Here is a 13,321-nt window from a genome sequence, read left to right as displayed (position 1 = left end):
AATAGACCTTGAAAGATTTTTTCCTAATATCATACAAAGGAAAGAAGAAGTAGGCATGAGAAAAAAACACAGAGGAAAAAAAAGAACAGAAATATGGAAGGAATCAACATGGAAAAGGTTGAGGGGATAGAAAATGCAAATCATGAAAGCAAGATGAAACTATGGCAAGATTTTGGCAGATGCAAATTTTCTATAATAAAGAATTACTTAATATACTGATCAGATTTTATTGTAGGGAAAGGAAATATGAAAGCAAAGAAGAGTGTTTCAGAACAAAGGTTTAACCTGTTTAGAAAAAAAAAATCAACCAAACAGTAAAAGAAAGGAAGAAAGTGAAAGAACTGATTAGATTTGGCACTTTGYCATAGGTCATTTAACAACACAAGATCAGAAACAGCTGTAATCAATGCAGAGTGAATTAAGGCCATGGATTAGAGTAGCAAACGGCTTGTTTCAAGTGCAGAGTGAACTATTTAGAAGAAAAGGGAGGGTGAGTGATGAACTGATAAATCCTTTTCTGTCATATTGTGTATTTATGAAGAATAAAGTTGATTTCTATCTAGGTATGATATTATGATAATRCCAAAAATGAAGTTTACATTAATAAGAAATCATTGGCGACAAATCATTGGTGACTAATCACAATATCCAAACTAATAAATGCAGTAATACAAGTTAGYTATTTCCAAAATTTTCTTGGAATGGTTTTATCACTCAGTTTCTCTCTTTCTCTCTCTCTTTTTCTTTTTTAAGTGTAAATTGTTCTACTGCTACTTTAATCATTGATTTTAAATGATTCTGGGAAACAGCATAGGACTGAATCAACTTGCACCTTGAAAAGTATGGACAATTAGAAAATCTGAAAGCTGCTTAGAGGTAATTAGTTTTGTAAGCTTCTTTGTTTAAGTATCACAAAAAAATTCCAAAAAGACAGCCAAGTATTCTGGGTTTTATTTCAGCAAGTTACRTTTACAGAAGTGCTACAGAATTCAAGAAATACTCAAGTGAGCAGGAATCATTGGATCTGGTATTTTCACTGTATCTCTGTTCAAACATCTAAGTTTTACTCTTAAGTTTAACGAAAGACATTTTAAGAATAAACTCAGTGATGATTATATCTTACACGTGTTTTTTTTTTTAATTTGCTTGTCTTAAAATAGGAGATGAAATAACAATGGGTAATCACACACAACTAAGGGAGAAAAAAATCACAATTCCTACTTTAAGTAATTTGAAGTCTTTGTATTGCACATTTCAGTGCATCCCTTAGTATTCATGTTACCAGAGTTCTTGTACTATCCCACACATCAAAGGTCTGCTTTTGTGTTCATTGTTCAACCTGATACCGTATTTCATACTATCCCCAYCTATACTTACTGTAGGTGGCAAAGTTTAACACTGCTAAATTTTAGTAATATTGTTGGTGAATTTTACGTTCTCATTAGCTCAGCTGGGAATGAGTCTTTGTATAACTGCTAATTACACTCCATTTCCCACTAACTGGGAAATAAGAAATTCGCAAAACAGAAAAAAAAAAACAGATTTTTCTGAATTGTCATCTGTGATCAATCACCTCTAATCTCAAGCAAAAAATATATGGATTTTTTTGGAATTCATTTATTAGACTGGGCCAAAAATGGTTTAGTCAACCATGTTACGTTAACAGCCAGATTCTAATCCTTTAGCTTTACACTGCTAGTGTCATTGTACTATTTGTTGACCTGAGAATGGCAAAATCTAACTGTCTTTTAAAAAAGAATAATCAGCTAGAATAAAACATTTAAAGATCAAAAAAATCAATTAAAGTATTTCCTTTTTTTAATATTAAACAAAAAGCTTGAAAATAGTCCAAAATGATATATAGACCAAGACCAATAGTTGCAATTATATCAATGACAACTGAACACAATTGAACACAATCTAGTTCCAGTAGCATTCCATATTTTCAGTAGAAGATTACAGAAACAAAAATTTCTAAAATGGGAATGAATTATAAAATATCATTGACCATATCTGCAATACAGTAAAATGTTTTTAGTTAGGACAGTTGTCATTAAAATTGTGCCATTAAATGTCATATCTTGCCACTGAAGTGCTATCACTGTTAGAGGTTATTTTAATACTTGAACATAAATGAGCTTGAAACATCCCAATTTTCAAAGTAGTAATGCACAGCATTTATACAAATTGACACCAAGTGTCTACACACAGCACATGCATATGTAATTGTATAAAATTACTTACCAAAAACACTTACCTTACCAARTCCTTATATAAAGCTTTTGTAGTTTCTAAGTATGGGCCAAGTAYATCCTCAAACTGACAGACACTTCCTCCAAGGCAAAGATGCTTAAAAAGACAAAATAGAAACTCCTTGCGATCTGACTGACTGAATAAGTCATAATGGTCTGAATCTTCTAGAAGCAGGGCCTTATGGAACAAGAATATAAAAAAAAAGATAATTCAGGTATATAATATCTAAATAATTGCTTTGAGATTAAATACATACACAATACAGGTCTTTTTCTGTACATTAAACAGAGTTTATGTTCATATAAAATATAGGAAATAGGAATGGAAATAAAAAAACACTTTTCTCCAAGTAGAAATTCTTTTCCCAGCAATGCAATTAATATCATGTTAACAGTTGATTGATACAATATAAAATCTTAATAGCAGAACTATCAGCTGTCAGATTTGTGCCCACAAGAGATATGGGGAGATTCTTCAGGAGTCTTGTAATTCATTGGTTCATTATGATCATGAAACAATCAATAACCTGAAAATAATCTAGGTATATTTGGTATGTCAATCACTGCCAATTAGTTTGTCTTTGATAAYTTTGACTACATCTTTTATCACACGTTCCTATGGGAATCAAGAGGCAATCACGCATATTCACACCATTCTTTACTGCAGACGCTGTGAATGTTCCGAGCATRAGCTGGACATGCTGTTCTGCTGCCTCCCTTTGTCCCACCTGGCTTTTGCAACAATATTACATGAATGCAGAAGTCTCCCTAGATTAGACCCAGCACTGCCCACTGCAAGGCTAGACAGGAGTTGTTACTCAGAATACCTACGAAATGGCTGAGACACATCAGCCAAACTGCAGATACCAATACAGACAGATGCAAATGGGTCAAAGCTAGATTCAAGCTTATCACACTCTGGCCATCTTTATAACATCGCTACAGAATTAAGCAGAAAAGGGTTGGGGCAGCAACTGCTGTTGATGGCACCTCATGCATATCTCAATCCCTTTCCTGTGGGAGCAAGAGGAGAAGACATTGCAGATAGGGGAAAAAAACGAAAAGTTCTGCAGCTGAGGTCTACTCTCTGTTAGTAGACTAGACAGTTGGCTGCCCTCTACAGTTTACCATTCCAGGGTGCTGGCTAATCAACCTAAAGCTTTGAGGCAGCTTTTTGGAGATCGTGATGCCTAATTCTTTCTGCGTCTTAAGTCTTATGACTGGGAATCACATTCATTTCAAATAGATGTGAATCCTTCAACTTTCAAATGCAGACATATGCACCCCTGGCGGGGGGGGGGGGAGACAAAAAGGGACTAAAACCCTAATGACAGCTCGTTTTAAACATCACCTCTTGCTTTTGACATCAAATATACTTAATTAAAAAAAAACTCAATACACCCAATTTATAAGTAAATACATAGTACTTTGAACTGCTAGTCTACAAACCAAATCTGAGATTCAAATATGAGTTTGAGTTCTGTCCTTTTCCCAGAATGTCACAAGACAGACCGGTTTTTCAAGCCACATCCCGTAACCAGTGTCACTGGCTCAAATACACTGTCTTCAAAGGGTTTGCCAAGTGCAAATGAGTGCAACTCTGTAATTATTAAGTAATTCTGTTGATTATATATACAAGGAAGAGCAAAATCCAGTTCTCCCAGCCTGTGCTTTGCTAATGCTAAACAAACATAAGTAATAAAAAATTGGTTGGGCTTATGAAGTCAAAAGAAACACTTAGAATGAAGACATGTTGATTAAGAAGGTGCCACTGTTTGAGAGGTTTTTTCAAAATAATCTGCTAACACCTCGACTGTAGCATACCAAACAATTTTTACCTTGCAGGCCTGTTCATAAAGTTACATTTATTTGAGCTTATGTTATCTGAAAGTGAACACTACTAAATATACGTAGTTAAAAACCATTAAAGCATAAGGGGAGACAATCATTAAAGAAGCAAATCAACAGAAAAATTATATTTCTTTTAAGTTTCCTATCATCAACCTGAACTACCTACATAGTCCTCCAAAAGACCCCTAAAACTAAGGTCGTCTTTCAGTGGTCACTTCAAAGTTATTTCCCTTTTCATAGTTTCCTCTCCTTTGTTTCAGTTCAAAGTATGTGAAGATGCCTTTCCTTAAATACCTTCACATGTGATCCTGGCCAGGAAAGCTTCAGGATGTACTTATTAAGCACTTTCAGTTTTATACACTGTTTAGAACAAAGGGTGAATCTGCAGCTCAGGGTATCAGAAGAACTTTCCACTGGCACCACTTGTTTTCCCTCCTAGGCAAAAAAGGAGCTGCATTTTTTTTTTCTTCCCAGGTAGTGACTACTTATGAAAAGGATGAGGAGAAGAAGCTTTTACCTTTTCCCTTCACCCAAACAGAAAAGAGAGACCAACTGAAAAATAACAATTGCATTGACACACTTGAGAACTGGAGTACCTCAGTCATTTTTTTCACATGGTTATAGATCTCTATTTTTGCCTTGAAAATCACATATCAAAAGAAAAAAAATGCTGAAAAAAGTGTCTTTACAGTACCTAACAGAGTATGAACATTTATAAGAAACTATTGAGTGCTATACTGACCTTTCTTAATTCATCAGAGATGAGAATATCATCATAATAGTCATAATAACATTTCACAATATGTCCATTTTCTCTAACAACTCCTTCTGTGTACAGGCGATCAAAAAATGACATTGAAATCTGTGTACATGGCACTACTGTAGCTTCAATTTTTATCACTTTGGAACCTAGAATACAATAGGAAAGCTTCACTTCAAGTCTGTTCTGTTAAATAGAACAGGAGAATTTCCACATGCTAATRGTTTCAAAATAGTTCATAATTTGCTAAAACACCAAAATAATTAACTTCTATAAATGGTTCTCTGTGGCATACTAGTTAAAAATAAAAAACATTAAAGATCACATAGGTACAATGTTTAATCACAAAGCCCCTCAAAAAACGCAAAGAAAGTTAAGAAAGAAATAAGGACAAAGAAAATATTAAATCCATCTGAATGCTACCTTACACAAAGGCTCATGCATTTGCTCCCTCTGTTGGCAATACCATCAATCAAAACAAATAATAGATTTAACACAATGTGCAACTCAACACCACACCTCAGAACATCATAATTTCACAAATTAAGCCGTAAAGAATCTGAGGAGAAAACACCACATTTGAAGTACAAAAGTCACTAACTGCTACTAACTCCTCACAAAATAAAGGAATTTAACGCTTTTTAAAAACGGACACAATTCTTTATGTTAAATGATATATCTGTACTTTTTGTAAAGCTATTTTGTAGCTTACAAAACTACTGTAAGCTTTTTTAGTTGTATCACGTATTTCAAAATTCTACCAAAAAAAGAGTAGTCAGTGCTTCCCTGCACAAACTATGAGTGTTCTCTCTGCAGCTATTAAGTAGAGAGCACATTCTTCTGTCATTTGTCTGTTTTCTGTGCTTGCAAGTCAATAGAGGCTTGATCACCTTGCTCAGGCATAGGCATCAAGTGTCACTGGAGATGGCCTGTAGTATTTTATAATACTCTGAAAAAGTCCAAACTTCACTCTAGATGGCAATATTTCAGGAACAGAAACATGTCAAAAAGGGATGTACACACTGTAATGTTTTCAAGAGCATAAATCTGTGATACTCCATTCTGATTTTAATCTTTGCAAGTATAGCATAGCCTAACATTTCTCTTCCCCTGTACTCCCCAAAATCCCTACCTAGGACTTCTCCCACACATCATTACACAGAGATCATTTATTCATGAGTTGAGCAGGGCTGGCATTTCGATATCTAAACCTGGGAAATCAGTCCCACCTAGCTGATCACTCTAAAAAAAAAAAAAAAAAAAAAAGAATCTACAAATTGACTCTTTGAAAATGTGTTTGCACTTAAGCTGAAAATGCTGGCATTAAATTTTACAATTAATTTATTGGGAAAATAGGATGCAAAGAAATCAACTATAGGCAAAAGCATGCTATTTAATTGCTTGGCTTCACATTTACATGTGTGGTTACAGAAAAAGGTACCTATTATCCAAGAAATTGTACAGGACATTCTCTTAGCTGTCTACATGGTAACTATCAAAAAATAATCCAAATATTAAATAAAAATCGCAAGTCAAAACAAATATGACTTGGAGCCCCCAAACCTTAGAAAAATGTCACTAAAGGKTTTTTATTTGCTTTTACTTCCTCTCACTCCCTCACCCAAGACTCCTCTAATTTCTGGTTCTCAGTCAGACTCCCCTTCACGTAAACAGAAATTTTAGGAAAGATTTAATAGGAATTAAATCAGCCCCTAACACAGGAATGATTTTGGAAAGACCTATAAATCAAAAATTGATTCAAGATTAGTAGCATCCAATGTTAAATGACCTGAAACAAAGGACGTTTTACATTTTCCCAGTTATAGAGCTCAAAGTATAAGAAATTCAGCTATTTATAGGCTTTCACATTGTTAGGATTTTATCGGGGGGTGGAAGGAAAGGAGGAGGAGGAGACACATTCTTCTCCAAAACAAGATTTTATGAAAAAATCCATCAGTTTTAGAAAAACTGTATATGTTCTTGAATGTATACRTTCAATATACTTGTATATGTATATTGAATATATATACATTCAATAATTCAATATATTGAATTGTATATGTATGTTGAATGTATATGTTCAATATATGTATTCAACATATGTTGAACGTGCTGGAAACTCCTATTCTCCATTCAGAGGTAAGGTTGGGAATTAGAGATTCAGAATTTCCTGGAGGAGAGTAACCAGTTCTAATAACACTGTAAAGTGAGCAATAAAATAGGCAGAAGTTATGTCTTAACAGTTCTGTGACAACTCTGTGAGTGGAAAACAAAGAACTGAGAACTACTGAAGGAGAACTTCTTAAAACAGCTAGTTCTGCAAAATCTATAAAATGTTGCCAGTATGCTTTTAAACGAATAGGGGGAGCTAAATCTCAAATTACATATATTTCCCCTATCTATTTGTAAGTTGTCACCTCCATATTTTAAACATGAAAACAAAAGAAAAATAGAATTTCTCTAAAGCTTAAGAAAAAAATTATACCTCAGGAAAACCTCCCGTAACCTACTATGTAAAAAACAATTAAATATAGAACACATATAATGCAAGTTTAATGATCAGGTATTAAAAAGATGATATTTAGAAGCAAAAGGTGTAGACCAACAATTTATTGGTTCAAATGACATCTAAAATTTTAGTGAATGAAAACCTGCAACAGCAGTCTAGAAAACCTGCTGACTTAATATTTTTAAACTTCATTCCAAAGACAGAAATCATTAGAACTTGAAGCACATATGACAAATAAGAGTCTTTCTTAAGCAAATACTAAACTTCTGTTTACAGGAAAAGACAGTATCCCTGTACCTTTGAAGATAACTTTTCAAGTGTTAATTGAGCTTAAGCAGATACATTCTTGCTGCCCTGAGACTGCTGACAGGTGCAAGGCCAATAATATGTCAAAGGAAAACTGCTATTTACGTTTCATTGTAGCTATTTAAAAATGCAAGACTTAATATGTAAGTTGATACGCATTAAATCATGTTTATTTTGCTGCCTTCGTTTTGGAAAAATGAGAGGAAGAGACAAGGGGGATGCTTAAAGCACATGACAGAACTATCAGGTACTCTGGGAAGCAACCAGGAAAAGGGGAAAGTATATCCCTATGACAACAGGCAAAAAATCATGGTGTGCGGAGGCRTAATAAAGTATCTGTCTAATCAAATAAAGTACTCCATCCCAGAGTACTCTTTACCTAAAATGTTGTATTTCAATTCCTATTAAAGCTGGAGTCCCTTAGACAAGGTACTATTGCAGATTCTATCCRGGATTGCAGCATATGGTGGGGTGGAGGGGGCAGGAGTACAGTTTGCACACTTGCGGAACCTCAAGTTTTATGCCACTTTTTGATCTAACAGATGGAGACTGAGGACATTAGGGTCTGATAAGGTGAGAATGAGAATAAAGAGAAGAACAGTAAAGAACATCTAGATTTTAAGGAAAGGAGATAGGCAAGTAAAAGAGAAGAGGTAGAGATAAACACTAAAGTGAATCCWGGACCACTTAGATTCTAAAGAAAGATAATTTATCATTTTAGCTAGAGGAAATAATGAACTGCAGCCTGAAGAAAACAAAAGGATTATAAACACTCTAGTAAGGTAATACTATATTGATATTTTATATAATGCTGACAGCATCTTACAAAGTAGATACAGCTTTGTTGAGGTGGATACATAAACATGTTCTGCCCAAGTTCACAGATAGGGAGAATAATTTTTTTTTAAGAATCTACCTATACCCCACTTATCGTACTATGCATCATGAATACCTCCCCCCTGCAAAAAAAAAGTATTTTTTGTTTGCAAGAGAATAAATTTGAATCCTAGATTATGTCATTTTCTTCAGATTTTCTAAAAAGCAAGAAAGAAAAAAAAAGCCATTTTCACAATCTTCTTGCAAGAAAAGCAACTTTTTATTAAGTTACTCCACAGTGACAAGTAAATAGCCTATGTGGATTAACTAAACATCCTAAGAAGAAAATACTGGAGTATGATTTTGTACCTCCTCCCCCTCAAAGCTTATTCTTACTATATTTTTAAAAAATGCACATGAAGACTAAGTATAGAAAAATGTGCCAACATTCCTCACCAAAAATAGGCAAAGAATGGGAAGATGAAATTTTAAGAGCAAATGGGGTATACCAGCTGTTCAGGATTTAGAGAGGAAGCCCTTCCAGTCCTCAGAATAAAATGCATTACCTTTGTGCTAATACAGACTCAGAAGAATCAGGAGTTAAGAAGCTGGGATACTTGGCAAGTGACCCTTTGCTTTTAACATGAGGTATGTAACCTACTGACCTTCCTCACATAGGGACTAGCAAGTCACAAGCTAAACAGATAGTCTAAGAAGATTCTTGCCCAAAGCAGGAAAAGGGAAAGGTTTGACCATGCTTTGAAATGTATTTATTTTCTTTTTGTTTCCCAGAATGAAAAAGTGGCACCTGATAGGAAACTCGAGATAGAGATATACTTTGCATCTTCTATGTTTCAATGATTTTTACATTCCCAATACGGCATCATGGGAAAATAGATTTTGCTAGCAAAAAGGTGGCAAGCACCACAGTATACAATGGGGAACACCTACACCAATTCCAGAGTAAAAATTTAAAAGTAAGTAAATTCCCAAAGTTTACTTAAATATTTACATGCAATAAAGTTATTCACAGGCAAACTGAAAAACTAAGGGCTTCCCGTAATGCCCTTTTTAGATATACCTATAAAGGAAAACTACTGTGGTGATGTGAGAGTTCTTATTATGCACAAAATCCCATTACATTATCACACACAATTTGCATAAAACTTCAACACTTTCATTTACATAATCAAAAACACAATTACAACATACTGCCACAAGCTTACATGCTATTTTTGATTGGTCTTTTTTTCCTTTAATGTGTCATCTACGTCTACAGATATAACCTACTGTTTATAAGCAGTTAGATGATATGGCGACAAATGAGAAAACATCCTTATGCCATAATTACAAACAGAGCAACACAGCTCTTTTCCTGCAGCTAGATTGTTCTTGTTGCACAAATAGTGTATTTATGCAATCTCAGGAGTGTGGTCTATTTAACTTCTGCTCTCTCAACTTCAATTTTTAATAGAGCAATAATTTTCACTTTCCTCTAAGGAGCATGGCTGCATCCATAAAGAGTGTCTTTCTCCAAGTATCACCTCTGAATAAGATAGCAGTTCCATGAATACTGCCCAGTTGATTATGTCTGGATACAACATGACTATGTCAAATGGAGGTTAGAGACCATTTACAAACGCTTCCAGTAGCTTGATGTATGGATCAATACCGGGTTCAAGGGAAAAAAAAAGTGTAAAACTTAACTTTTTAGTAACAAAGTAAGTAAGAATCTTTCCTATTGTTTAATAAAAGAAGTCACTCTTTAAGATATTTCAATCAGATGAAGATATAGCTACATGAATTACCATTATTACAAAATGATAAACTAGAAGAAAATACTTATAACATAGACTTTTTCTTTAATATTAATTTTTTCTAAATTTACCCAATGTAGTCCACTGTCCTGAAGCTGAGAGCAACTTTAAACTGGAGTTCACATTTTGATCTTTAAAAAATGCCTATAAAATTCAAGTGAGAGATAAGAGTTAATGAAATGAGACATAAAATAATCATACATTGCCTTTGATATTTAAAATAAATTATTCAATCAGTAAGTAGAACTTTTAGTTTGGATACAAAATATCATACCACCAAATTCATGTTTCTGTAACTTTGTGTAACCAGTGCCTTTATTTATATATTCAAGATAATTTTCATTTATGTATGCAATATCTGAATTTCGAAAAGGCAGGTAAAGCTTGTAGGTGTGTAGGGACACACAAAAATGATTAAACAGGTACAGAAGAAATCTACAAGTTAATGGAGGATTGGAGAAAACGTTCCACATTAAKATTTAAAATGGTCAGTCTTATTAATTTATCAGTTTTCATTTATCTACAAAAAATGAGACATGCATAACAATTTTGGTAACTGTCAAATTTAAGATGATAGATAAGCCAATTAAGAAAGCTCACATATATACATACATATGCAGCCAGAGTGAACAATCACTGAACAAGTTGCTAGGGAAAATGACAGATTTTTCAGTTTCCGCATCACCTCTCTGGGATATAGACAGATTAAGCTGTGCGATGTAATGGTCCCTTTATTCTTAAATTAATTCTCAGCTACTCAGAGTTCTTCATTTCACATTGGTATTTTTATGTTTCTAATTCAAAAGAGAAAAGCTTGAGATGGGTAAATCGTAATACATCTTTAGTAAACTTCAATTATTTGAAATGTTTTCCAGTGAATTTCTTTAAAACATCAAGTGAATTCAGTCAGGGAATTCTGAATTCTTCTTCTGGGATAGGATCCACATAAGAAATTAAAAGAGAAAGATTCACCACTTTTAAAACTACAGATGATAGTTTTTTCCTTCTTCAAACAGATGAGGGTATTTTATTTTGCAGACAACAAAAACGTACAACATAAGTCAGCAGGGGAACTGAGTCTCAAAAAGTTGAGAATTCATAATTCTAGTGTAAAATAATGGTGCACAGTAAGTTCAAAAATYTTGCATTTTCAGAAAGTGGTACACATGCATGTCTAGTTGCCCAGTACAGTTACTGTGACAAAGCAAGAATAGCTGTTACCAAGGGTACTAAATGTACATATTGTTTAAAAACCTATCCCTGTGTGGACTTCCCCAACATCAAATGTGGTGGCCAAGATCAGCATCCAGTTCAGACTTCCATTCTTGGGCTTGAATGACTAAATTGTTCCCTCTTAAAAGAGAGGAACATTAGTACAGACTGAAATATTTTCACTGGACAATACAGCTAATCCACAAAATAAGACTTTGAACACCACACCTAAATCACCTACTTCCAGCAAGACAGCGAGTGAACATTGCTACAATATTTTCCATTATGCAGGTTTTCAATAGCTATAATTTCATACACACACATACAGAAGTGAATTTAAATATAAAGGAATTAGAGCTACCATAACAAATTCATCCTTCAGATAGGGCTTAAATGGCTGGTCAAAACTGAATGCCTGTGCTGCAATCCTGCCTTGCATGGACCTGAAATGGAAACAGGAGATGCATTATTCTGCAGACACACTGAAAACTTGAAAACACACTCTGAAAACTTGTCTAGATACACTACGGGAAGTCCTCCTCTCCTGACAATTACACACATTTTTCTTCCTCTCTCTATCGTCCATTCTTATAATCCCCCCTGACGCCCCAAGAAGGAGTACGGGGAGCAAAACCGCTGCTTACACAGCAACGGAAGAACTTCACGAAGCTGAAATAGGTCTTGTCTAACTCTGGAAAAGGAGGATAAACGAAGATAAAACGCAGGCCAGAGGCGGGGCGCCGCTGCGCAGCGGGCGCCCTGAGGGCGCTGCCGCAGCCCCCGCAGCCCGCTCCTGCCCTCCCCCGCCACCCAGCGGGGCCGAGAAGCCCCGCACGGACCAACCGGCTCCCCCCTCCCACCATTTGAGGAGCCGGTCCTGGGTGTCCCGGTTCTCCAGGCCGGGGAAGGCTTTCTGGGGCAGGGSGCGGAAGGCGAAGCGCGCCCCGCACGGCGGCTCCCCGGCCGACATCTTCCCGCGCCGGCCGCGGCTCGGCCGTTGCCGTGGAAACGGCGCCGCGCGGGCGGGGCGCCACCGCCCGCCGGGGCCGCGGCGCGGCCTGTCCCGCCCCGTCCCGCCCCGCGGGGCTGCTGTCGCCTCTAAAAACTTCCCAAAGCCGCTTACTGAGCATCGAGCTTCCTCCCCGCAACGCCCCGCTCCAGGCTCTAAGCCAGCAAAACTCTTTCCGAGCGGCCGACGGGAAGCCTGGCCCSGGGGGCCTGCTGAGGCGGCGGGCAGAACTGGAGCCGGGCCTGCGCCAGCCGCCCTGGCCAGCGCCCCGCCAGCGCACCTGGCCTGGGAGCAGGGCAGCGGGGCTGCTTCCTCCTCCCGGCGAGGCCAGCCGCTTCGCCGGCCCGAGGCCAGGCTTCCAGGCTTTTCGCAACAGAAAACTATTCAAGGAAAGTACATCGTTACTTAAGGAAGTTATTTTTAAAAGCCCCAGTAAAGCAAGAGATACCTTGCAAAATTTGGGGAATTTCCTGCTTTTATAAGGAAGGGGTGAAAGTTTAAGGCTGTCACGCGTATTTTGCTATGTCCTTTAACAGTCCACTCCCAGTCCAAAACCAGGCCTCATTTTACTCCGAATYTTCATAAATAAATAAAGTAGTTTTCCCTTTCATCTGCTGCTTTGCTGAAACAACAGAGCAACCAGCAGATTGTTAAGTAGAAATCCCAGTAGTCCTTTTATTTGTCTCTAATTAAAAAAAGATATTTGACTGCAGTAGAAACCAGAACATACACACAGAACATAGACAAAAAATCCCAGTTGAGGGAGAAAAGCAGAGAACCACAGTAAAA

At 36.5% G+C, this 13,321-nt stretch overlaps 1 protein-coding gene across 5 annotated transcripts in view; it reads right to left on the bottom strand.

Moving 5' to 3' along the window:
- CFAP300 (cilia and flagella associated protein 300) overlaps positions 1–12,891 on the bottom strand; it is a 21,516-nt gene extending 8,625 nt beyond the window's left edge. The window contains exons 1-5 of one of the 5 annotated variants that reach the window (XM_085309026.1): positions 12,647–12,891; positions 11,885–11,966; positions 10,383–10,455; positions 4,846–5,012; positions 2,258–2,430 (exon numbers count right to left, since the gene is read on the bottom strand). In XM_085309026.1, the coding sequence (XP_085165152.1) occupies positions 2,258–2,430; positions 4,846–5,012; positions 10,383–10,455; positions 11,885–11,962 (491 nt within the window). In that variant the 5' untranslated portion in view covers positions 11,963–11,966; positions 12,647–12,891. Of the gene's footprint in view, positions 1–2,257; positions 2,431–4,845; positions 5,013–10,382; positions 10,456–11,884; positions 11,967–12,167; positions 12,209–12,383; positions 12,508–12,646 lie in introns of those variants that run through there. The other 4 variants (XM_085309025.1, XM_085309024.1, XM_085309028.1 and 1 more) reach the window with 4 other exon arrangements.
- Between the last annotated feature and the right edge of the window lie 430 nt (positions 12,892–13,321).

This window comes from Rhea americana, unplaced genomic scaffold, assembly GCF_003343005.1.
Source record: "Rhea americana isolate MKP2758 unplaced genomic scaffold, rheAme1 scaffold_29, whole genome shotgun sequence".
In the NCBI taxonomy this organism is placed as follows: domain Eukaryota; kingdom Metazoa; phylum Chordata; class Aves; order Rheiformes; family Rheidae; genus Rhea; species Rhea americana.
Note: the sequence above shows the minus strand (reverse complement) of the source record. Positions and strands in the feature narration are given on the sequence as shown.